At 47.3% G+C, this 27,100-nt stretch overlaps 1 protein-coding gene across 3 annotated transcripts in view; it reads right to left on the reverse strand.

The window, feature by feature from the left end:
• The window catches only part of sema6cb (semaphorin 6Cb), a 126,488-nt gene that overhangs the window by 47,207 nt on the left and 52,181 nt on the right, over positions 1 to 27,100 (reverse strand). For all 3 annotated transcript variants that reach the window (XM_084471177.1, XM_084471175.1, XM_084471176.1), the window contains 3 exons: positions 4,976 to 5,189; positions 1,499 to 1,613; positions 584 to 641 (listed from right to left, as the gene is read on the reverse strand). In XM_084471177.1, coding sequence (XP_084327303.1) covers positions 584 to 641; positions 1,499 to 1,613; positions 4,976 to 5,120 — 318 coding nt within the window. In that variant the 5' untranslated portion in view covers positions 5,121 to 5,189. The remainder of the gene's footprint in view (positions 1 to 583; positions 642 to 1,498; positions 1,614 to 4,975; positions 5,190 to 27,100) is intronic.

The raw sequence follows: 27,100 nt of genomic DNA on the forward strand, positions 1-27,100 counted from the left end.
TGTAGTGGTGAAGCTGATGAATATTCCAGGGCGTAAAATGATCCTTTAAAAGTAATGTTCTTGCATTGGCAAGAACATCTTTCTAGCTAAGGAAGAGCGATATCTTTATGAACGCTTCAAACGAGGACAACTCAGTTTTATTATGAGTAAGATCGCAATCCCCTTTGAAGCTCGGGCAGGAAGGAAGGAAGCAGGGAAATAATTAGACTGAATTCTGGGTAATATATGAGAATTCACTCCGACCGATTTGTCGTCATGTAGCGGGTGAAGAAAACACCAGGGTGCATGAAATTAAAGTCCTTAATCTTAAATGTAAGAACAAGTGTTTGGTTAGTCAAATGAGTATGCGGGGATTATGTTTCGGAGAACAGATGGGCTCACACAAATCTTAGATAATATATCTTATTTTATAGTAAAAACACTTCGTTCTGCTGCTTGTATACATTTGACAGACTATCAAACCAAGCTGATAAAAAATGTAATATTTTCAACAAAACAAACCTTCAACAGAATAGTGGTGACATGACCAGGAAGAGATGAAACAAGCGGGCTGAATAGCAAACGGGCGGGAGTGGGCGCTTACCTGCATGGGGACAATCCGCTCAGAGGAGGCGGGCAGATTTATGGCAAACACGTGGTCCCTGGGAGCAAAAGTGAAACAAAAGAAATATTAACATCCCTCTCTCCCTATACATCAGCCCCCCACGTCTTCGCCGACACACCGCCTCTCCCACTAACTGACTCACTATTAATACAGACAAGTTTGGAGAAAGGTATCCCAACTACGATGGACAAAAGAACAACGCCCGTATTCCCAACACAATGACATAAGGTACCAATATGAATCACGTCGCAGCGTGAGCCAAGCACTTTGTCACACCCAGTCGGGGGAAAATATTAAGTCCATAGCTAATTGTATGCAGCACTTGGCAGAGAAAGTGTTGTTGCCGTTTGGGTCAGGGCCAACCTTGCAGCAGAACGTATTTTACCCAAACAAAGTGATCGGAGCGGGCTGGTCCGCCTACCTTTTTGAGGCAATTAACCTCTGACCTTCTTAGAGAATAGCTTGATGCAATTTAGATGAGAGGTGTGCTGGAGGAACGTGTGGAGCTCCTGCCAGCATTTAAATGGCGACTGCAGGGAGCTGGTAAACAAAACCAGATGCACCACCAGGAGACTGGCAGGCAAAGCGTACAAACAGTACTCTTCTAAAAGCTCCTTTTAAGCTGTTCACTTTTAGCTGTTCTTGAAGTGGCATGAAGTAGAAAATCAAAGAGAAAGAAGGATAAATTGGGGAATATACCTGCAGCCTTTCACTATTAACGAGTATCTTTCATCAACATGGAAAAATCCTCCCTGTTTGTGTTTGGGTTGGGTTTGTAGTGGCAGAGACCTCTCTCTGATTGAGATGAGATTGTAACCAGTAGGCTCACTCCATCAGTGGAGCACCAGTGGGTTTCGTGATGCGGTAGAGGAGGAGTAGGAGTGGAAGACTGACCTGGCAGCGATGTAGAGCATGTGGTTGATCCTCAGCATCCTCTGGAAGTCCAGGCCCAGTCGCACAGTGTCGTTGTCCGACATGAGACCCTGGAAGCTGGGGTAGAGGTAGGAACCTGTAGGCAGGGAGGGGAGGTTAACAGACTATTATTGTTCTGCCAAAACTCAAGGCATGATGCTCAGTCTGAATAACACAATTCAAATGATTGTCAAAATTGTGTTGACACTGAATCCTTTTTTTTGTCAAACAAAGAAAAGAAGCTGGAATTGATGCCCATTTTTGTTTCAGTGTCAATCTACTTCAAACTCGGGCAAATAAAGTAAATCTCTAAGCAACAGAGGCCATTCGATACAATTAGTCTGTTTCTATTAGTCTACAGGCCTAGAAATAGGCCTGAAATAACACAAATAACGCCTGCAAGAACATGAAAATGACTAAACTCAAAAACTTGTAGACACAGGGGCCAAAGAATCCCAAGAGCTAGAAAAAGAGATCTTCGGGTCACACAGCGTTACATGAGTCAGTCTGAGCCTTGTCTGGGAACTCAGGCTAACATTGGCTCATGGGTGGGTAGAAAAATAACCAAATGTCCTCCAAAGTTTCAAATAGATGTATGACATCACTAAAGGCAGCCCAATTTATACAATTAACTTCTCATATGCCACAACGTTTTACGGAGAAGCAGACAGAACCGGGAGAGGATAAGGGAAATCAAAATGATTTAAGGAACACACAAACGGCACATTTTTGCAGGAGGGACCCATGTTCAGTCATCTTGTTTTAATCTGTCCCGAATTTCGTGGTTAAATAAAACCCAGATGCTATTATAAATACAAGAAATGTCTCGAGAGACGAGGGAGGCGAGAGCCTGGCGGTGCATCAGAGGTTGCCTTGGAGAGGGCGGAGATGATGAAGCAATGGCAGAGGAGCCGTGGGAGCAAGGGAGGAGCGCTGATTTAAGGTCTGCTCTTGGTTGCACCATGTCCAGCTAGCTATTCTTTTTTTAGCCATATTTTTATATATATATATATATATATATATTTTTTTTTTTAACGGTCTTATCAAATATCAATAAGTACATATCAGTGTTCCAACATGGTATTGTTATCTGTTTTCCCTTCATTTTAAATCAGATTCTCAACAAGAGTCTGAGCATCGACAACCCAACAATACACACACCTAAAATGTAACACACTTAAACAGTTTGAAGTGCGCAGACCATGGGTCGAACGCAACAATTAAAAATAACACGAACAAATATGCTCCCTATCGTTATGGCACCTTTAACAATGTGCTTCACGTCAGAGCAGTACAGTAAAAAAAAAAGGGGTCACATGAACTGAAACCCACATACACGCCACACAAATAGATTAAAAGGAAATAAATATTCCATAACAGCAAAACATAAGCTGCAGACACTGAGATCTGATGCTTCACTCGAGGAGAAAATCAGACGGGCACAGTACGTGCCACCAGACCGCCTGCCACCAGTCTGTCTGCCAGATCTAAGCTTCTCGGCTTAGTTGTTTAGAGTTTTATCTCAAGAGAACTCGAGCAACTCTTGAGCGGAAAAAAAAACACTGCTGCATAAAGTTCCCTCCAGCCTACGCTTCGACCGGCGCCGCCGCTTCGACCGGCGCCGCCGCTTCTGCTGAATTAGCAATTCTTCAGCACAAAAATATGCCGTAATCTGAAATCTTAAGGCTATCTCTACGGAGAGAGTCCATTTCACCAGCCGCCTCGCTCGGCTACACTGATTAAAGATTGAAAGTCAAAAAAAAGACTGGCCGTGCTGGTGTACTTGGGGGACAGTACTCTGCGGAGCCCCTGGTGCTGGTGGTGTTTGTGGAGGTGGTGGTGTGGTCAGCCTGAGTCTACTAAGCCTTGTTGGCTCAAGGGACGTCTTGTAATTACTAGTCAGAGTTTCAAGCTCTCACAGTGCTGCTACAGGGCATAACTTTCTCCCCATTGGGCAAACAGTATTTGATAATATATCTGTGCATTTAAAACGTACAATCTGTCATCCCAGCCCCTGATATTGATATTAAATATTGATGCCCATTAAATGCCAACAATGTTTAGTCCTGGTCGACAAAAGGGAACAGTTCAAGTTCTGGATGTCGTACTCCCTGAAATTTGCAACGTCATGATTGCTTTTGTACATTAAATAACATTCATAACGATTAATTTTGATATAGGGCAAGGTTTCAATTCAAGCCATCTATCTAACATATTGATCTGCTCATATGGCATAGTATCAGCTCATATGGCACAGGACTATGCTTTCACAGAGTGCTGGGTCTGACCCATCAGATCAGGTTGATCCATTCACAACACTCACTTCTTCTGTTCGGCCTGCTTTGCCAGGCGTTATGCAATACTTGTTGACACTACGATGACATAACATTCAACTCTGAATGCTGTGCTGGGGAACCAGCAGAGCAATGGCACTAACCCTATAAACACACCTGTAGGTGGAGAACCAACCGCCCACTGGAACAACAAGCAGGGAGCCAACTGGGGCTCAGCCTCTGCCTTTAAACCTAAAGTCACAATGTGTGAGACTGAGCCCCTCTCGGTTAGTAGGCATGGGACTATAAGAATTTAACCCAATAACGTTTTCTGTCCACTCTGACTGGCTGTGCAACTGTGTGATGGTAACTAGCGTAGCTGGGCTGTACGGGTGGCGTGAGTGGGAAGGGTTCTGGGAGTTTCAATAGTGAGATTCTTAGAAATAAAGAGAACGGTACTCTCGCCAGCATTTCATTTTGTAGAATATATCAGTTACAGGGTGTGATTTTACTGGCTAACACTATTTAAATCACTACCACTCAGCATTGACTATAGATGTGTCCAGGTTATTTTAAGATACGCACTAGTTTACATTGCGACTTAAAGTGCCCTTATAGTCTTCCTGCTCACCCTTATCATTTGTGACGCGGTCTCTCCCACCCACTCTCTGATAGGGGAGGGGTAATAATTAGCCATGGCACCATGATGTATTATCATATATAATGGACGGGAGCGGACAGCGTGGGGCCCTACTGCCGCGCTGTCACCTGCTAGAACCAGGGGTAACGGATGGCTCTCATTACACCTGGGCCAGGGCGCCACATATAGCACTATTAGCCAGGCTATTTCTGCTAATGGCCGCCTTACTCCTCTTCCAGATAGATCAATTACAGCGCACGGGTCACACACTCTCCACTACCTCTAAAACCAATCAGGGGTCGGTGCATTTGCTGACCGGGACCCCAACTGTGGACCCTAACCAGTGATTGGCTACTGTAAGACGGTGTGTGCCGACCCGCCCAGACACACCGTCTCCAAGGTCACCTGATTAAAATTGTACAAAGTGATTAAGGCCTCGAGGGACGAAGCGATGGCCTGATTCAAATCCCCCCCCCCCCCCCCCCCCCACCAAGATAATCTCCATGGCAACAGAGAGTCACGGCAAGGCGAGGGTCAGAGACTTACTCTCCCGCCCGACGATGCTGATTGGCTCCAGGTCCTGAGGGAAGGGCGTGGCGCCGCAGGTGAGGCGGGGTGAGACGGCGAGGGCGAGGGCGAGCGCCAGGGCCGCGGCCAGGAGGGAGGGGGGCGCGGCACACTGCTGCCTCATGACGGCGGGGAGGACGGCGCGCTGGGTTACTCACCAGGAACACATGGCCCGCCGCAGAACAGCCCCCACCTGAGAGGAGAGGAGAGAGGACACGCCGGGTCAGGCCTTTTGCGAGCGCCAGAAGGAGACAGCTGTTGTACTGCTGGATGCGCTGCTGCTTTGTTTGTTTGCATTTAATCTAAAATCTATTGATTGTCCTGAATGATCGCAAAGTGCTTTTCGTGTTTTCTCTCCAGTTCTCATATAAAATGATCTGAAACACAGAAAAAATGACATTTCAGTAACTGAAAAGCAACAATTATTTGATAATCAAATCATAATGAATTAATTTCTTGTCTACTGGAAAATCAATCAATCCAGTAATAAAGGGATAATTTGACTCAAACTTGTTTGCTTAAGTTTGAACAAGAGGAATATTGACAACATTGTAATAATTACAATGATATGCTGGAGTAATGATTGTGGTAACAGCACACAAGGTGGCCTGCCTAGCTCTGATTAGCATGCAGTGCTTTATGTCAATGCAGCGATGTGATTGAGTGCTGCTAACTCTGTAAACAGACAGCCGACAGAGAGGGAGAGGAAAACACAGAAAGATAGTGAAGTGGAGAAAGAGAGAGGAGCGTGGTGAAAAAGAAGACTGATATAGAGAGAGACAGACACAACAGGCTGCGGGTGAAGTAAGAAGGACGGTGTAAACAGCAAAGGTAAGACACAAGAGGCCAGCCACTGATACAGCTGTCTTACTAACTAACAACCTCTTGTCTGCCGCGGACGACCAGACACAATCAGATGCCCTGCACTACCAAAGTTCACAGCTCACTCTGAACCCTGTCCTGAAAGAACCCTTTACATATAGACTCAAAGCCTGCCCTGAAAGAGGCCTTTCTAGATAGACTCAAACCATGCCCTGAAAGAGGCCTTTCTAGATAGACTCAAACCATGCCCTGATATAAGCCTTTCAGATAGACTCAAACCATGCCTGTAGCCGCCTGTACATCTGTGGTATATTGTTGAGGGCCATGGTCTATTTCCATTTTCCCCATCCGATTGTTAAGCCAGGGGAAAGAGACAGTGACGGACGGTCAGGGTGGTGATTTGCGAAAACACGGACATCGGTGACCTGCGTGTCCGGCAAAACACATCACCATACCGTCAGCAGTGTCCTCCCCGAGCCACCCCGAGGTTTGGCTTTACGTCCCCCGTCGCAGGTCGACCTGGTTAAGGGAGATATAACCCGCCATGGATATTGATATGGGCCCGCTTCATTTATATTCCGCAGGGGATGAAGCTGCATTTAGTGACGAGGTGGAGCAGAGCGGCGTGGTGCGATAAATGGAGCGGACGCCGTGATCCGCCGCACTCCCGTTTGCACCGTGAGATATAACTGCCCGTAAGGCAGCGCCGGCGGTGATGTACGACGACACTAGAACTGATGGATTAGGTTAAAATGCCGCGTTTGTGTTTTTTTTTGCTGCGCTTACCTAAAAAGGCGGGGGAGCTTCTTAGACGGGACAAAAAACATCCGATAAAAATCTTTCCCGAGAAAAGGGGGGGGGGAAAATCCATTGTGTCTCACCTCTTCGCTCGCTGTCACCGATGCCACAGGAGATTACAAGAGTTTAAAAGTGTGATAACGACAAATTTGTTTTGATTGAGTGCAATATGGTTTATTTTCCTTGTAGATTAACTATATGCCAGAGTCACCACAGAAAGCACAAAAGAAAAAGAGCTGTAAACAATCCTCCATCCATCACAAACACAGCCTTGGAAGTAAACAATGTGAATATACAAACAGCCTGGCCTAAACCATGCATATATCGGAGCAAACACATGCTCCGAGTGGAGGCCGAGGTCAGTTATTGACAAGCTGCGGGGTACTTAGCAAAAGGAACGTGGCCAAGAGTGTGTGGAAATTAGTCACGCACAGCAAGGCAGCCGAACACTGATCCTGTGCAAGACATTGAAATAAACATCAGCTCATGTTCCTACAACAAGCGGGGGCCAGAGGTTAAGAGAGCACAACATCTTCAGAAGCATTAGCACAGCATCACTGATTGTTGACGTTGTTGTTGATTTTCCTCTCAGAACCGTAAAACACCTCAAGTTGGCTTATGATCAATTGCAGAATTAATCTGCACGTTTGTTCCATGGGCACGGATGCGGGATGCAGGATAGAATCCAACACCTATTTCCATACCAACATGTGATCTCCAAAACATTGGCTCAAGTGTTCATGGGACGCCTACTTGACAAACACGTAGACTTCATAAGCACCAGCCCTCGATGAAACAACGCCTTCTGAATCATCGGTACTACGTACGTATAGGTCCTGGCTGTGCAGCTGTGTAATGGGTGAAATTAAAGTGGGTGTTTCTGTAGGGGCTGTACTTCTAAGCCTGTGCTGCATGGGAATGGGGGGACGGGGGGTGAGGAGATGTTGTGACGTTCTGCCAGCTCTCAGAGGGGAGCCAGTTGAAAGGGAGCCGTCAGCATGAGGATGAAGGCCGGGTGACGTCAACGTAAGAAAAAGGAGAACTAAATATAAATAGAAGATGCAGTCACACACTGCATGACGTCTGCTGCTTTAAGGCAGAAGCGTCGCCTTTTCATTGCATGTTATGAGCGAGATTGACATGTTTCAGGCAAAACAGGAATATAACATGTACGGAAAAAAGTGTACGATATAACAGGAGATTTGAGAGTATATCTCAAAGCAGGGGATCATGGGAATGTGTTCCCTAGGTTTGCAACAATCCCCAGCTCAAGAGATCCGAAATACCCACCGTAAGTAGTTTATCAGTGGCGGGACTTCGCGAGCACACAGTACTGCGAGAAATGGCATCATAAAAGCCTTTAGAGGTGAACCATCCAAGCGCGTTGCATGTGAAATCTCAGATGTGCTCTCAGAAGTCCACACACTGCCGAGGCAGCTCTTTTCTATAAGCCAAGTCATAACCTGTGGCTGAGTTCGGTTCAAAGCAAACACCAGTCATGTCCTGCAACCCGAACCGGCTGCCGCCCGACGCAACCTCAACGGCTGGCCTGCTAAATGACTTTGGGCCGTCACAAACACACCACGCCCTGGCATCGCAAACACAGGGCGATGCAGCTCCCTCCGGGAACGTGGATCTTGTGATTGGTTCTTAATCTAACCCCGGCACTGACTCTAATCAGTTAATTGACCTTCCTGCATGGCATTGAGGGGTCTGATGGGCTGACAGCTGTCGATGGAACATAAGCCTGTGTGCTGCTTATCCTGTACCACCTCTCTCTCTCTCTCTCTCTCTCTCTCTCTCTCTCTCTCTCTCTCTCTCTCTCTCTCTCTCTCTCTCTCTCTCTCTCTCTCTCTCTCTCTCTCTCTCTCTCTCTCTCTCTCTCTCTCTCTCTCTCTCTCTCTCTCTCTCTCTCTCTCGTACCACCGCCCTGTCCCTCGCCCCCTGTCCCGGGTTCTGTATGTTTGGGACGAGTCCTGGGTGGTGCTCCGAGGGCTTTTGTTTTTAATGAAGTGGACTGGGTAAGTCGTCTGGGAGACAGCGGGCTCCTCTGGAGGGTACGCGGCGCAGGGAAGCCGGGGTGCATGCGATTGATTAAGGGACATTCATTTGGATTAGCCGACGGCGGTCTTTTGTATGATAAGACGTCACCCTGAGTGTTCTTGTTCCCGAAAAACTCCCCCTCCCCTCCCCTTCCTTAGTGCAACAGCTCACATAAGACGATGACGAAATAAACGTTCCAGCCACGGGAAATACGTCATTTTGAAAGCTTGCATTATGCAAACATCAGGCCAACGCCTCATCCATAGGAAACATTTGGGAGCCGGACCCCAATCCATAGATACATACTCCCTTGTAAACTTTGATGTCATTGTGCTTATTTTAGCTGGGGACCACAGCTCCATACAGAAAAAAAAATTGATACAAAAAAAATGATACAATTAAAATCCTGAATGCCAATTTTATCCTCAATCAACTGCGATGCTAGCGAAGCATCTGTCGACTCTGGGGACATATTTCCCGCCACCTGCCGTCGGCAAAGAAAAAACAGCGCAAGAACCTATTCCACCGCAAACCTCGCTAGTGTTGTAGGGCCAAGCAGGTGGTTTGGAAGAACCGAGGCAGATCAGAGTAATTTTAGACAGTGAGGGAGTGAAATGCACCTCTGATCCAATCATTCTCCCGTGTGCTCAGGATACGTGATCTGCTTGGCTCCTGGAGAAGCAGAAGGTCCCACCCACCACTCTCCCATTATACTCGTGGTATATATTTATATAAGCCCGCATCAACTCCATGGTCTCCACTATCACTTTGAAAGCGATTAGCCACATTACCCTCTGCTCTCGACAGACCATTAGCTGTTAGCTTTCTCGGCCGGGCTCCATCAAATTGTTATGGCGATCGCGGTGTCCTCATATTTTTATGGATGAGGTGTGTCTTTACAGAAAATGGCAAGCAGTTCAGGGTTCCCGCTTAAGCTCCTGCTAGTATGACATGTCATACTGTTGACATTTCCCGTCCGCGCCCGTGACCTACTGAAAACCTTCTGAATACGTTGACTATTCTGCACAGCAGCAACACAGTGACGGCAGCACTTTTGTGTGTTGAGTAACATAACTAGCTAACGAGTAGCAATAAAAACCTCTTGGAATCCATTGAAAAATAAGGCTATTTCAAGTAAGAATATAGTTCATAGTTAAAGATCCCATGGCACGCTACTTTATGAATGCTTTTATATAGCTGTTAGTGAGCCCCTAATACAATAGGCCCTACTTAAAGACGTTCAAGAAATTCAGCCTTGGTGCAGATTTACAGCAACTACGAGCCAGTCCCACAATGAGCTTTCCACAAACGTGCCGTTTTTTAGAGGCGGGTCATGGTGGAGGGTGGGGGTGTGGCCCTGAGCAGCTTGCAGCCTCGGTACCATGCGCTAGTGTTTACAGTGGATGTATCACGATGGCCAGGCGCACACAGCTTTTGGCTGCTTTTGGTGTTCTGTAAATATTTTAGAACCCTCCGGGTTCTCCTGTGGGAGTCCTGGAGATCTATTTCTAAATAATATCATATTATACATAGATATCTAGATTTGTGTTGCGTGTTATGCGCCATAACACCAACAGCAGAACGGTTATCCAAATAACAAAGAAGTGTACAACACTTGCGTTACAGTGTGTGTATTCACACACACACACACACACACACACACACACACACACACACACACACACACACACACACACACACACACACACACACACACACACACACACACACACACACACACCTTTGTTTTTTCAAAGGCAGAGCAGGATACCTAGTGCTCGTTTTACACCTAACGCCAATTCTAGCTACTGGGGGACCATAGGCAGGCTAGGGGAACTCATATTAACGTTAGAAAACCTCATAAAGTGAAATTTTCATGCCATGGGACCTATAATAACTGAGGTTCACAATGACCTTACACAACTATTACCTTAAACCACATTACTCTGCAAAAACAATTCAGTGGGACCTTGATGTGAGGCAGAGGGGAAAACAACCCCATGATGTGAATGGAGCTCGGCAGCACAATAGCGTCTGTTGTCCAGGCAGGGTCGAGTAGTCCATGTCAGGCCGTGTTCTGGATGATTCCTCCAGGAGCCAATATCTGCCCACAGTCTCATGACTCAAGTCACATGCTGCTCCATCAAGCCCACAGCCCTGGACGTTCCTGAACATCACATCTTCCCTCCGAGCTTGTCTGAAGAACACCTCAGTTTTACATGGAGCTTCCCCCCCCCCACCCCCGCATGGCACGTGTTGTGTATTGATTGGAAGATATCGGCGCTTTCAGAGTAACCGTGGAAGATACGTGTTAAAGGCCGCATCTCCCCAGAAAGCCCCTCCTCCCCCGAGGGACATGGGAGGTCCCTGAGTGACCCCCTCAGACTGGGGAATCTCCACTAATTGGATTTCCAATGGCTAACCAGGCCGACGTTGTCAGGGCAAATTGGAATTGGGATCAGAGATCATTGGGTAATAATTGGGAAGAGGCCCCCACAGGATATAGGGAGGATTTCGCCGGGCTCGTTCTCAGTTCTCGTGCTGCTGCAAATGAGTTCATCCTTCTGTAGTCAAAGAGAGCAGCCAATTAGGGGGGTCTGTGGAGAGTGCGTCCACGAGATAACTGTTGGTCACCGGGAACAGTCGCCTGCAGGCTTTCCACCACCATGTTTTTATAGCTGATAGAGGTACAGATTGGTTAGGTCAGACCACTCCACTCTCAGTTCACAATCTGATATCAGTGGGCTTAGCAATAAGGCTTATTCTTTTTTTCTAACCCTTTCTTGCCTTTGTAAAAAAAAAAGGAGATAGAGATACATTCAAAAGTTATTGCTAACAACAAGATTGAATAGCCAAAAAAAGGTTTAGAACCTGTGAGGGCAATACACTGAATATTTGTCTCCAACATAGTTCATTTAACTGATTAGTGGGATGACATTCTAAGGTGTTTGACCCCCAGGTGAAAGGTTCTGAGTTTGATTCCCACGTCCCAGGCCTGCCTGTAGGCATCCTTGATCAAGAACCTCCACTAAACTGAAAGCAGGGTGAATAAATAATAAATTATAAAGCTATTAAATTAAGTATATCATAGAGCAAGGATATAATTAAATGTCACCACATTAGGAAAGTCGACCGTAGGGTTCAGAGCGGTTTCAGACGGTTGTGTCTTCACGTTCCTGCCGGCCTGACAAGATCTGAGAAATTAAATGTCATCCGTCTTCATGACGCCAAGGTAGAAGGAGAAGAACATGTCAGGGAGCGGAGCCGGAAACTCAGGGAGATCCTGAGTGCCAAAAACAAAAGGGGCTCCTGGGGGACATTGTGACAACATTTTAGTCCATTAGCATCTGGGGTTATAGACGAGTAAAGTGAGGCTCCGTGTCTCATAGCAGGAGGAGAAAATCAATGGTCCCAGCAGTCTCTTAGTTCTGAGATTAGTATGTCAGACGACTAGTGTCAGTACAAAGAAGTCTCATTCTGACACTTTTTTTCCCCTTGATGCGAGGAGAGGGCAGGGTGGTGTTGGGGGAATAAAATGTGTTGAATGAAATGTCAGTAGAGGTTAGGACCTCCCCTTGTCCCCAATGCCACTCATGCTGCTCCCAGCAGGGGGGCACTGCTCACTTTTCATTGGCCCACCAAGTAGAGGCAAAGTGACGTGGTCCCACTCAGGCTAACCCCCCCCCCCCCCCCCCCCCCCCCCCGAGTATCAAACCGCCCTACTGAACCTTGGTGGAGGACCTCCCAAGTGATCAGTGTGTGGTCTCTTGTTGACCCCTGACGGTCTCACCTTCATGCGAATAGAGCCCGAGTCGACCCACGCTCACAGGAGTCCACGAGATTGGTGGGTTCTCTGGGCAGCACTGATACCATACACTTAACTTCCTCAGCAGAAGAGGGTCAGAGATGTCTGCTGAAAGGAGCGCCCTGTATACAAAGAAGAGCCAAGTGTGGTGAATGAATACCTGCTGCGGATTTGTGTATCTGTGTGCGTGTGCCTCGGCGCCACGGTTGTAAAAAGGCTGGCTGCCCCATCGCCGCGGTGGGCAGAATTTGTGAGACGTCACAATTAAAAAGGGTAAAATGTAAGATGTTGGCAACGGTCAAAATTGGTTGGGCCAATCGATATGGAGAAAACACTGCCAGCGTCATCCATCGTCTTTTTGTCTTCTTGAGGATTAAAAAAAAAGCAGCAGACGGCCGTCAGCGGGAGAGGGATCACTCATACGCTAATGGTGTCCTCTCCATTTGTCTGCCAGGAGTTAATTATTCAGATTCATCTTCAGAAGAGGGCCCATAACTCAGGTTAAAACCCTGCCAACCCCACCCATGGTTCAATCAAGGTCAACTTTCAAGCTCAATGATGTCTTTCTCTTAGCTAGTCCCTGCAATGAGTTTCACCCTGGGTCACCACAATCAACGCACGTTGAACAAAGAGAAATTATCCAACAATCCCCATTGTTATTATGACAGTCATTAGCATAATGGCCTCTTCCACGGACACGACACAGTCCCACTTTTTGGTGCTATTATCCCGGTTATCAATAATTCAGACTGTTATTGACAAACACTACCTGAACCCTGTATTGACAGAAACCCAACCACTGGTAACCCCCGCAAGGCCACCATAACTGGATACCCCCCCGAGGTTACCTCTGGGAGACACTGCGCAAAGGCGGGAAAGCAGAGTGTATTGGTGTTGGTGTTGTCTGTGTTTGGGAGAGAGTGGGAGAGAGAGAGATAGAGAGAGAGAGAGGGAGGGGGAGTGAGAGAGAGAGCGAGAGAGAGAGAGAGAGAGAGAGAGAGAGAGAGAGAGAGAGAGAGAGAGAGAGAGAGAGAGAGAGAGAAAAGAGTGAAAGACAAAAATAAAGAAACTAAGAAAAAAACAAAGAAAGAAACCAAAAAACAAAAGCAAAGAAACAAAGCGACGAAGAAACAAAGCGACGAAGAAACAAAGCGTCTCTGTCGGTCTTGTGCTTCTATTTATACCTATCTATTTCAGGGGCTGCGAGCCAGACGCCAGCGGGAGCCAAAGTCATCCAATGCCCCGGCCGACCGATATCGACTGAACACGGATCCCTCAGGGTTCGTCAGTGGCGGCTGGGAAAGTGCTCGGCTCTCCTAATATTAGAAATGCTCAAGGATCACCCAAGGAACTAAACCAAGCAGTCCCAGAGCCACAAATAAACACAAACAATTCCACTGTCTGGCACTAAATGGTTCACCGTGGCTTTATAATAATCAGTAGAAGCCCTGCAATAAATCGGTCCATACGCGTGCATATGGGCACGATGATGGCATTGCACTTATACTGTACTATTCTAAGTGTTGTATGCTTGCAGGGTTATTATGAAAACCTGCTGCTTAAAACACAGTACTATGCCCTCTCTCTGCAGCCTTACATTACACACCACATGTAGCTGCATTAGCTACATGCCACAATGTACAGCAAGTGATGCCATAGCTCAGTTTAATAGACCTGTGAGCTGAAACGATCAGGGAGACAATGCCAATCCCATTTACATCCACTATTCAGGTTTAACACACATTTTGAAACATTTAAGGTGTAGCCGCAGCCAGAACTCGATGAAAATGATAATTGGATTCTAACCCTCTTTGTGAATCTCTAAATTAGAAAAGGTTTTATAGGTCAGTTACCCAAAATGATGATGTATATCACTTGTTTTGCATACATACAGACTCATTTCCTCTTATTTGACCCAGGCACAATGTCAGGTCGGCTTTCTCTAGCCCACATAATCATAGAGATCATCAAAAATTCTGCAGTCCCTGTCTTCCCTCTGGCCATAACTGATTCGATAATTGGGACAACAATTGCACATAATAATAACAATTTTATACGGTCACTTTGAATGAAAAGAAAAGCAATTAAGGGGGACCAGATTGTCATCTTCGGGGTTTTAAAAAGGGATGCCACATTTGGATACATTATTAATGAAACAAATCATTTCAAGTACGTTTAAGGGGTAATTTAAAAACTAAACAACACTACAACGCCACCCACCCACTCATCCCTCTCACACTCGGAGTGCTGCAACCGAAAGCAGCAGAGGCAAGGGAGCGAGGGTTCTCCTAACACCCACTGATTAGATTTGCCGGGTAGCTTGTGTACGTGAAAGTGCTTGTGTGCTCCCGGCTCCGCCACAGACCTATCTAATCACACCGCTGTGATTGGGGCCCGGCCGATGGGTTTCTAGGGGGAGGGGGGGGAGGGTGGCCTGGGCTCGCTAAGACAGCGGTCCGCTGCCAGGGCAGAATAAGCAGCCCCCCTAAAATACACCCTGGGCACGGGGAGGAGAAGATAAAAGCCCAACTGAAAGCATCCCCGTGCAGCCGGGCTAACTGGAAGAGCCAGGCCATTTAAAAAGCCGTGTTTGGTTGCGTGCGAGGCGGGTTAACCGCTGTGGGTTAACCGCTGCGGGTTAACCGCTGCGGTCAGACGTTAATAATGATGTTCATAACGTGGCTGCCAGAGATTGTGTGCAAGTACTCGCCCCGTAATCTTATCTGTGCTGTACGAGAGTACAATACAGTTGAATAAACATATTAACCAGCAGCACTACAAGCTACACTTTGTGCTCAACACTGAGGGGGCACGAAGTCAAGAGTCAAATGAAAGAAAAAAAACGTTGTTTCTAGAACAGCTATTCAGAACATTCTTCTCCCACAGTAAGACAATTATAGAAACACACACACACACACATACACACACACACACACACACACACACACACATACACACCCAAACAAATAAAAAACCCCGCAGGCACACCAGCAGAGGACAATTTTACCAGATTCCACATTTTTATTGTGCCAATGTTTAATAAACAGCCCGAAACCTGGTCAGTGTATGGAGAAAGTGTCTTCAGAGACTCCTCCAGTGCGCAAAACCCCCCCCCCACTGTTTCGTCCCCCGGTCCCCTGAGGAAGCCTCAGCTGTAGGGCTTTGGTGCGGTGGTGGTGGTGGGGGTGGTGGTGGTGGAGGGCAGTGTGAGGGGGATGACACTGAGGGAGGGAGATCCATATAATAAGAGGAGCTCTTTTGATCTCTAGATTCACCTCCCCTCCGGAACCAATTAGCCCTCTGAACTGTAAGTACTTCAAATTCTTCCCTTTTCCTATTTCTCAGTTGTTGAAAGACCGCCACCATGAATTATCAATCCTGTAGGACTTTGGTTCCTTTTCAGATATGATGAAACCGAGCAGGGAGATTTCTTTTGCATTATTCTGCCTTTATTGGCATGTAGGAACTTCACAAAGGGAGATATGCAACACCCTGGGATAATTGTATTTTTTTTTCTACAATCCTGCTCACTTTGTGAAATGAAAAGAAAAAAGTATTTCACTGGTTTAATGGAGAGTTGTTTAGTGTTAACTAAAGCAAAACTAACAATTCCAAGTGTGAGACCGAAGGGCTCCATCTGTTAGCTTCACCCTGGGAGACGCACCGGGGCTCGGGGACCAACAAGAGGCAGATAAAACGCCACAGAAGCGCCGTTTCTACCGTTTCTTCTTTTATTTTTCATTTTCTTTTGTCAACACAATCACACACCCGCCACCAGGCACAGCCATCCCGGGCATGCGATCTCCGCGAGACAATGAGGAGAATCCAGGAGACAGATGGAACATTCCCAAAGTACATTTGCCGCATTTGCGGCAAACCCTGAGAATTGAAGTGAAAAAGGGCTTTTATAAGTAAGTGGCTCTATTTTCCTTTTTCTTTCCTGCTCTTTCTCGCAAGCCATGACTGTAGATGGAGAGCCATATACATCATGTTTACATGCGTGGCTTTCAGGAAGGTGGGGGGTGGGGGGTGAGGCACCCTTTCTGAAGATAATAGCATCATCACACCCTCTCTAGATTAAACACATCATCATTCTCTTTCTGACCACCATCGTTACCACCATCGATGCTGTACGTCTAGACTGTCAGGCCACGTCTCCTGAAACCATAGTTGCCCAACGACTTCTTCCCCCGTCCCCCGTCCCCCCGCGGGCGCAGAGATCCCGGTTTACAGACATGGGTTATCAGGGCAACGCTGCCTTCCAGGGCGGCAGCCTTCCCTCCCCCGCCTGGAGCCTCTTGCTGATCTCACCATCATTACCTCCCGTTCTCCCTCTGATGACATCACCCAGACACATTAAAAGGGCCCGGAGGCGTGTCGGCTCCCGTTTATGTCATATTACAGCCGTGCCATCCATCTCGCCTCCAGCCCCCACACCACCACCACCCCCCCCCCCCACCCCCACCCCCCACCCCCCACCCTACAACCACCAGCCTGCAGCCGCGGGCGAGTCATACAGAACCGTGTACCTTGGCCCGTCCTCGTCTGCCTGGGGCCATGTTGTGTCCGACTTGAGCAGCGTTAAAATCTACCTGGTCGGACAGAGGTGCCCCCCCTCCAGGACACCGCGCAAGTGTGATGGAGAAAGGCAGGGAGTGAACTGAGGAGGAGGAGGAGGAGGAGGAGGCGGAGGAGGAGATGACGGTGTCTCGCGGCTCACTGGTCTGGAATCGGCCAGACAATCAATTCCACCACTCAGTGACGGACTGTCAGCTCCACGATCAACAACAATAAACATCACAAGCCGCTTTAAGAGGCCCAGCGGTGACACCGGACAAACATACTATCATTACCGTGAAAGTCACACGGGTAACACCGCTGTGGTCCGGCTATACGCACCGTGAACTAAATTCATTTCAAACCGGCAAACTTCAATTCACAGAAAGAGGTCTCCAGACATTAAGGGTGGAACATTGAGTTTCCATGGAAACCCCCACACCCAGGCGGGGCCCATCAGGCGTCTTTTCTCTTGAGGACGCAGAAGAGTCCTCTTACATCCTTGGTCGCCCTTCAGACGGTGTGGGGGCCGACTTTCCCCGCTTCTGAGCGGCCCAAGCCGGACTCAACTCTGGAGGTTTGCATTAGTTCCTCTCCCCGGCCTCTAATGGGCCTGAGCTGCGAGGCAGAGGCCAGGTCCGGGTGGAGATAATAGAGAGATCCGCTGGCACCTGGAGGAGGATAAGCTCCTAGCGGCTGGCTCATGTGAGGCTGCTCAGAGGTGCCTCTAATTGGGGCTCAAATGCTGTTTAGCTCCGGCGACCCTGCAGTATCAAGGGGTGGACCAAGGCCAGGATTATGAAGACTAATAATTAAGGGAATCGCTTCCTGTGTGTGGCATTCCATGGTTACATCAACGTTTGCATACTTTAATGGTCTTCTCTGTGTGCTATAATTGTGAAGCATGAAATGAAAAGTGATTATTTTTGGGACTTTAATAATGTTGTATAATTAATATGGGGCAGGAATAGCAAGTGTAGAGGTTAGGTTTGACGCCCATCCAGAAGGTCTTTGATTTAAACGCCAAGGTTTGCTTTCTACCTATCCCCTTACCTTCTCCTGAATGATGTGTCTCTTAATGCACTGCAAGACACTCTGAATAAAAATAATAATAATAATAAATAGGAATCAAGGTTTAGCGCCAGGTATGGTTAAATCAATTCCCCTGTCACTCACCAACCTCTGCACTCCTCAACCTAAAGAGGTCGATAAGAGCAGAAGACAATCGTCTGAACAGCCGGCCCAACTTACTGTACAACCCCCCTGGTGCCTAGCCACTGAATCCTGCTCCCTGTGTTCGGCGTTCCCCTGACAGCCCCTCATCCTGTGGATATTCAGGTTAAGAGCCTTTGTGGGAAGACTTCACACATCCTCCCACAGAACAACAGCAGCCACAGAAGAACCACGCGTCATCGGAAGATCAAAGCTGCCCCGGCCCTCCTTCCTGGGATGCTGCGCTCCACCGCTCTGCATTCAAGGTGCTTCTTCTTCTTCATGTCCATGGCGAAACCCAGAGCAGCACAAAGGGAATGAGACAGGGAGAGACGGGACACGTCCACCCCACGCAGAGAGAGAGCGTCGGCCAGCGAGGCAGAGAGAACCAACCGAGCGCTAGTCTTTCTTCTCTCAGGGAAGAAAGGGGAAGGCTGAGAGAGGGGGCTCACCTGGTTCAACAATGCCTTTCTGATTACTCCCTCTCCCGTCAACCCTCCACTAAGTCCAAGCAGTCAATAATGATAATAATAATACTAATAATAATGGCCGGCCGGAGCCACCAAATAACTCATCCATAAAAGGGGAGGGAGATAGCAGGGCGAGCGTGCCGCTGGTGTCATTAAGCGTGAGTGCGTGATAAATGCACTCTGCTTGTCGGATTTGAGATTCTCATTAGTCTGTGTTCAGGAGGGGACCGGGGCCCATTACTCTTATGGCTCGCAATATGACGCCAAGTGTGTCTGTTTACAAGAGGGAGAGAGAGAGCTATGGTGAGAGATGCAGAAGAGATAAAGGTGTATGTGTGTGTGTGAGAGCGAGCGAGCGAGCGAGAGACATAGACCATATACCTTCAAACAATATGTTATATACTCATTCATGTCATAAGTCATATTTTCCTGGTTAAACTCTTGGTCCAACTCATGGATTAATAGCTTAAGTACACACTGCTGCATCCCATCCCTAGACAGCCTGTCAGAGTTACCCCCAGTGTCTAGATCTGCAGACAGTCTGGACAGGACAGTCTGCTCCAATCAATACCCATCATGCCTTGCTTCAAGCCTCCACACCCACAGCCACCTGTCTTTACCAACCACTATATCTGCCACATCAGTGAGACACACACACACACACACACACACACACACGCACAGACACACACCGGATGGACACACACTAACATGGACACACATGCGCGCACACAAAGACACACACACTGCAAGAAGTCTCATTCTGGCCCGATCTGACACTTTAATTAATCTCATGTTGATGACGTTTTTCAAACTCCCCCCCGACCCCCACCTCCCCTTATCACATACACACACACACACACACACAAAAAAAATTACCCCTTTTAATAAATCCTCTCTTGCTCCGTCTCTTTGACCTTGGTTCCAACTCTCTCAGTGTTTCACACAGGAAAACTACTGTTTTTTACTATTATACTACTGTTACAGTATCTATTATACATGTAATTTAACGTGGTTAAATAATAGTATTCCGGGGAAATGTGTGGGGTGTGTGTGTGAGTGAGTGAGTGAGTGAGTGAGTGAGTGAGTGAGTGAGTGAGTGAGTGAGTGAGTGAGTGAGTGAGTGAGTGAGTGTGTGTGTGTGTGTGTGTGTGTGTGTGTGGGGGGGGTTAAGTTTCAGAGACAACAGATGTCGTCTCAGTAGGCTAGGATACAAAGTACATTTCAAAAGTTTGATTGAAAGTTAGCAACATTCATGGTTCCTGGTTCTATAGAAATACAGATGCAAGTCATGGAGCAATTGTTCTATTGTCTGTCAATTTGGCAACTGTTTTAACAAGGAGGCAAAACGTTCATTGATCTTCTACAACTCCAATTGTGACACCATTTTGAATGACTCAAAACGCCCCAGCTGCAGAGCAAATAAACACATCTCCAAAAACTTTGGTGCAGGACATGATTGACAAAAAGCTGTGAAAAAGAATAATCACACCATAATGACATTTGAAAACCTTATAACACACCCAGGCTTGTGTTCTTCGAATCATTCCTTTTTGAGGTACATTTTCACACTTTCACTTTGATGGACTTGTTTTCTAACACACCGTGACATCTCAACATGGAGCGGTAAATGATTAGAAACCCTCAGGTATGTTGTTCAGTACAGCCATCCTCTAAATCCATATACACACATATACACACACATACACACACACACACACACACACACACACACACACGGCAAGTATCCCGTCATGGCTGCCTTCATTTAAACAGTCCATAGTAAAACAAAGAAAATTATCGCCAGCTTTAGAGGAGCCAAGAACTTGTGCGAGGAAGAACAGTTGCTCCTCATCATTTGGGTTTGCTTACATGCCTGTTTGACACCGCAGCCTAGCATGAACTCCTGACCTGTAAACATCATCTCCAGCCAACGAGTACAAAGATTAACGTTTACTTCATGATTTGCTTCCCCCCCCCCACTCCCCATCTCAGATTTCGAAAAACGTGCATGCGTTGACATTTAAATCAAAATCAAAACACACTTATTCTCCTAAAGGATTTACCAAAATAGCTGTATTTACTCCCTGGGCAAGAAATGTGGGTAAAGTTAAACAAAACATCTAACTTGGGAAAGCATTGTCAAAGCTATAAATCTGTGGATGTGTTAAGGCCGGGAGATGGCGAGGATTAAACCAAGCTGGCTGGCGTCTTGAATATGCCCCTGGTAAGCTCAACTCTGTAAGAGATATTCTGCTACGGTATGGCCATGCAGGTGGGTTTGAATCCTGTGTGTTCTTCTATGGACTATGTGAATCAGGTGGGGGCTTAACTAGGCCATTTCCACAAGTGGATTGAAGCCGCAAAAGAGTGAAAGTATGAGAATAGATACAGGGGGATAAGTTAATTATATAACAGAGTCTGAGCTATTCTGGTCGAGTCATTATCCACTGAATATCCATTGGCCAGCTTCCTCACTGTTCGACCACAGTCTTCTGCGTCACATCTCCCCTGTTTAGCTTGCAGGAAGGTCGCCATGTCATTCCATTACAGTAAGTAAACATCCTCCCCTCTTGCTTTGTGGAGCGGTTGCAGGCACACAGTTTAATTTGAATATGAACTGAGGACCAGTTCACAAATTACACTGTGTCTGGAACAGCTTTTTTAGTGACTGTTGAAGTTGTTCTGTTGAGGATGGTGCTGGATAGTGTTTTGGTTCACGGTAGTGCCCCCTTGAGCAAGATGCCATAACCTCTACTGCTGGATGAAATGTGTCTGAAATTTGAATCAGTTGGGATAACAGTGTCTGCTTAATGAAGAACAAACTCCAAGCTTCAAACGCAAGAGGCTGGTTTGGCATGCAACAGAATGTTAAGGCTAAAATAACAGATCTGTTTTATTTAGTAATCACAGCATGAAGAACAATCTAAGTAAAACAAGAAACTAATCCTGTCAAGACGTCTTGCGACAAATTCAAGCTCAGCATACAATCCCAGCGAGGAGAAAACCAATTTAAAAATTCTGGCAGCATTGGATTTTTCAGTTACTGCTTTGCCTTTTATCATACACAAAATATCCCAAAACGGCAACATTCTGGAAAGAGTGGTTCGTCCACGGAGATCTTCCTTAATCTTCTCCAAATTCATTTGAGATGCTTTTTGGTGATCCCCTACCACAGATGTCCTTTCCTTGTGTGGTTAAGCTCAGCCATATGCTCCCGCCACCACGGTGACACAGAGATTCTTTAATCATCACTCTCGATGACGGAGCGTATTTCTAGCCTTTAAGCCCCAAGGACTGGAGCTTCGCCTGAGCTGAACTGGCCCCCCACTATCTCAGCCATTTAGTTGCAGTCCTACCCCTGAGAATGGCTGAACTGTACTGCTGTCTTCGAGAAGATAAATAGAAATATTAAAAAATAAAGTTCACTTCCTAACTGTGTGGCTTCCTAATCCCCACTTTTTATTTTTTAAAGCTGGCTGGCCGGCCGCCGATAGTGTCTACAAGATTATTCCCCTATCTTGTCTGCCATTGTTCGGGACAGAGAACTGCAGTCTGCCGTCATGGCGATGGCAGTGGTCCCAACTACCTGGCGAAACCAGAGATATACGAGTACAATGAGGAGAGGGGACGCGATCCCTGGCTCCGGCCTGAAGTCTGTGGCTGGGGCCACCATGGAAACCAGGGCCAACACTCGCCACTTCTTTCACATTAAAGCCCAGAACTAATTAGGGATGGGAGGAAGGGCCAGAAAGGCGCCCAATTATGTCGTAAAAAAACCCCAGATTTTACTTTAGCCAGCCCATGCGGGGGGAAAAATGTCAAGATGACAAGTGTAAGGCGAAGTAAAAAGATCTTTTATGTTTCTATTAAATCTTCAGCAACCATTTTGGACACAGGCCAACTGTCAAAGAAGATCAATTTTATTTTGATCCCAGGAGTTATCTTAAAGGGTGTCAGAACTTTAAAGGAACTTTGTGATAGTTAAATTAATTTCAGTTTCATACCTGCTACTCCCCCCCCCCCCCTCCCCCCCAAGTAAACAGTACTCAGTCATATTGGAAATTAGCAATACTAATGTGTGATTTCAGACGAAGATCGCATACTCTTTTCCACTTGTATCAGAAAAACCAGCCCTTGACCCTCCACTCATTTGAATTGCATTTCTAAACAGTGTGAAGGCCGCTGGAGGGCTGCTTGACATTCACCTCCACGACATCGTCATAGGCTCTTATTTAAATCCATTATTCAACAGGGAGAGCCTTCAAAATGCATCTAATGATTTCTTTAAAGTCCCTCAGAGGGCCGGAGAACTAGAGTGGAGCGAACGTCCCCCCAGGGACCCCCGACCTCAACATAGTGGCCTGTGGATGGAGGTATGGTCCGGCTGGGAGAGGAACTATGACTTTGGAGGTCAAGGGTCAATTGTGAGGTTGAATACAAGTCATCATGTGCTGTCAGTTTGACGTGGGCAAAGTTGAACCTGTTACCGAAAACAAAAAGGACATGAGCATTCAGCGGTGTGCAAGTCATCTGACATAATCTAGTACATTCCGTGCGTGTGTTTGTTCAGAAGGCATGACACAGCGTTACGGTGCTGCTGCTTGTTGACAACTTAGAGACAATGTGCCGTCTGTTATCGCTGATCTATAGATTCTTGTTTTGTTTAAATGGCCCGCAGTCTTGCACATTTTGTAGCAAATGTTAACATTTACTGTGGTACTCAAGCAATAACTAGGCAATGTTTAAATGTTTTTTATATGAATCATATTATAGCAAATATTATTGATCTGCTCTCGTTAATATTGACTAATATGATAGTATTGTTCACCATTTACTTGACGTAGGAATAAACAGATCCATGAGTGATGTTGTCATTAGATGGGCAGAGGTGTTCACTGTTGAGTGTCAAAAGGAGAACTGTGTTGATCCTCAGAAATAGCCCTAAACCACTCCAGACTCAAGACAGACTCGGGAGATAAACGCTCTTTTATGATCCGAGTTATTAAACTTGCCAACACCAATGACGTGAAAAGCAGCACAAACACTTTCCAGATCAATGAATATCCTCGTAAATCTTCCCCTCTTATATGAGAAGATGTATGACAAGAACTGAGAAGTTGTGGGGTTCAACTGAAATTACCTCGGCCATTATTTATAAAAACAAACACAAACTTCTCCCATTATCCGATGACCAGAAGCGGGTCAGAGAGAGGGCCAGAACTTTCTCAAAGGATCGGATCGACATGAACTGTCGAGGAGTGTCTTTGTGTGTGTATGTGTTAGTGTGTGTGTGTGTGTATCCACCGATCGATCTGCCGCTTAGCGCCGAGATGTGCTTGCGGAATATTAAGGCAGCGTGGGAATGTTATCCGGTCACGTTCCAGGTGAGCCCAGCTAAAGCCGGCAATTATCTCCCCCGGCCGCCCACCCAGAGCACAACACGGCTTTTCTTAAGCGGGCGGAGAAATCCTTTCAATTAACGCACAACACCGATTTATTGTTTATTCTGCCGCTATAGGTCTAACTGTTTGCGTGCAGCATGACTGTTTGCTTCCAGCATGCAGGTTGAAGGACGGCCTGTCAATGACAAAATCAGAACAAACAAGTCTTCCCCCAGACGTCTGTGCACCACATACCGACCAGATCTAGGTTAGGTATTTTATACTTGACTTCACTGTCTGCAACACTTAAAAAATCCTTGAGCCAACATTTCTGGCTCTTAAACGCAGACGCACACGCAGACGCAGATGCACACACACACACACACACACACACACACACACACACACACACACACACACACACACACACACACACACACACACACACACACACAACCGATTACATTGACTTCCACGGAGCGGAGTTGAGTGAGAAACACTCAAGCCCTGAGAGAAGACGATTTCACAAGAAGTCAGGTTAGAGTGAAATCCATCACACACAGACACACACACACATCCTCCCCGACGCACACACATACACAAATATTCTTTCTGGGTTCCTCCACAGACCCTGGGGGGGGGGGGGGGGGGTCTACACGGAGCATGAGCCAGCTCTGTAAATAGACCGTCCTCGTCCCTGACATGCATCTTGCATGCTGACTGCCTCCCTGCGCCACCGCGCGTCTTATTGTGCCGGCTACAGAGGATTGCAGCCTCCCATGGGCCCGCCATTAGTCTGAGATCCATCTCCCTGTCACAGACCCCGCTCCCCCCCCCCCCCGCTCTCCTCCCCCAACGGCGGGAGCGTAGGGGGGGGGGGGGGGGGGTTAGCGTGTGCATCGGCACGTGCATCATCATCACTAATGAGAGAGAGAGAGAGAGAGAGAGAGAGAGAGAGAAAGGAAGAGAGACAGCGAGACAGAGAGAGGGGGAGAAACAGCGATGCAGAGGGAGGGAGAGACAGAGAGAGCTACGATGCGTCACCGAAGATGTGTGCAAGTGTGTCATAAGTGGAACATCAAGTGCGCCAGCCTGTGTGTACGTACGCAAGCACGAGTATGCAAGCGTGCGTGAGTGTGCGTGCGCGGCGTCCACGATGAACAGCCTCTCGACCGAGCGGCGGGCTAGCCTGGACGTTGAGATGAGATCAATTCGCGTCAGTGTCTCCGACGCCATGACCACTGCCATGACAACGGCTCCCCTCTCTCCGCCACCACCTGGCATGCCTCGCCGCCAATTTGTCTCCTCGAGTCGCCCTTGCTTGACGCCGAGGGAGACCAACGGCGAGGAAGCGGGACCGGGGCGCGAGGCGAAACCATGGCAACGCCAGAGCCGGCCCTCGGGTCACGAGGAGTTCAGCCCAGGTCAGAAAGAAGACAGCGGCAACACAAGCGGTCTCCCGCCTGACGCTGGTTTGGATCAGAAGCCTTCGTCCCAGATATAGTCACTGGTTGTTGCTGCTACGTTGTGTGTGCACATGCATGTGTGTGTGTGAGTGGGAAGGGAAGAAAAGCGAACTAATTGGTAAATGACAAAACATAATTAAAATACAATACCATAGAAATTATCATGTCGAATCAGAGAGACATTATCAATAGAAACGCTGCAGCATTTGGACGTTTGTCTAAATACAAATTAAGCTAAATGTCAAGCCATGCTTGAAATGTTAAGTAGATATATGCCACGGAATTGACTGATTAACGTTTTTTTTTTCCAATGTACTCTTCTGCCAGCGGTAGATTTCAAAATAAGAGCCTCCTTTGGATTTCTATGTCATCTGCAATACAAACAAATGATCCAAGAGGCCAGTGTGACGTGGACGGGCTCTAACTGATATTATGAAACAATTTGTCCGTAATGGATCCAATTGACAGCAGAAGCCACTTACTGTCAAAAAAGTGGAGATGATTAAAAGACAAAAGGCCTCTCTTTTCCTCTCACTCAATAGTTCTTGCATGACAACGCCACAGTTCATCTGAAGGCTTCTGATCGCATTTCACGCCCGAGCCTGATCCTCCCCGCGCCCTCCGCCCCACAGACAAACCAATGCGCAGTTTTTTGTTTTTTTTCCCATTTCCTTCTTCCAGAAACATCTTTGTGTCATCAATGACACCTCGAAAAAAACTGCTGTCACCATTGGGGGGGAAGCCAACTGACTAGGACCTTATCCAACACAGCAGCCAGCCAGACCCCCCCCCCCCTCCCCTCCCCTCCCCAACACACACATGGGGGGACCATACATCCAGTTCAACACGGGGCTCCGAGGGTATTGTTCCCCATCTCTGTGGCTGAAAGGCGTTGCAAGCGACCGGCCTTGTGCTCACTTTGACTGATGGCACAATGGCCCACAATGGCTCCATGATACAGATACAGGGAGGCCGGCCAAACACGGCTCTCTGGCACAAAGCTGGGGGGTCTGAAAGAGAGTCAGACTATAGAGGGGTTCCAACTAGAAGTTCTCCCAACTATCCGAAAAGGGCGATGGACAGGAGAGAGAGAGTGAGAGGGAGAGGGAGATTGAGAAGGAGAGAGAGAGAGAGAGAGAGAGAGAGAGAGAGAGAGAGCGAGAGGGAGAGAGAAAGAGAGAGAGAGAGAGAGAGAGAGAGAGAGAGAGAGAGAGAGAAAGAGAGAGAGAGAGAGAGAGAGAGAGAGAGAGGCCATCCAGGGACAATCGTCATGGTAGGCCTGCCAGGTGAAAACAACAACGCCTTTCAAAGTGTTTGTCCATACGTTTTAGCCATGGGCCGCCTGATTGAAAGACCCTTGGAATAGGAGCCCTCTCGAAAATCATAGCAAAACCGAAGCTTATACAATCGTCTGGGGGCATTTTAGCAAAAGGCCATTTTAGAAAAGGGTGCGCGCACGCTCACGCGCACACACACACGCGCACCGAACACACACGCATGCGCGCCCCTCTCTTCGTGATTATCCATTACCGTGGCTAATTTGAGCT

This window comes from Micromesistius poutassou (genome assembly GCF_964030765.1).
Source record: "Micromesistius poutassou genome assembly, chromosome: 8".
Lineage (NCBI taxonomy): Eukaryota > Metazoa > Chordata > Actinopteri > Gadiformes > Gadidae > Micromesistius > Micromesistius poutassou.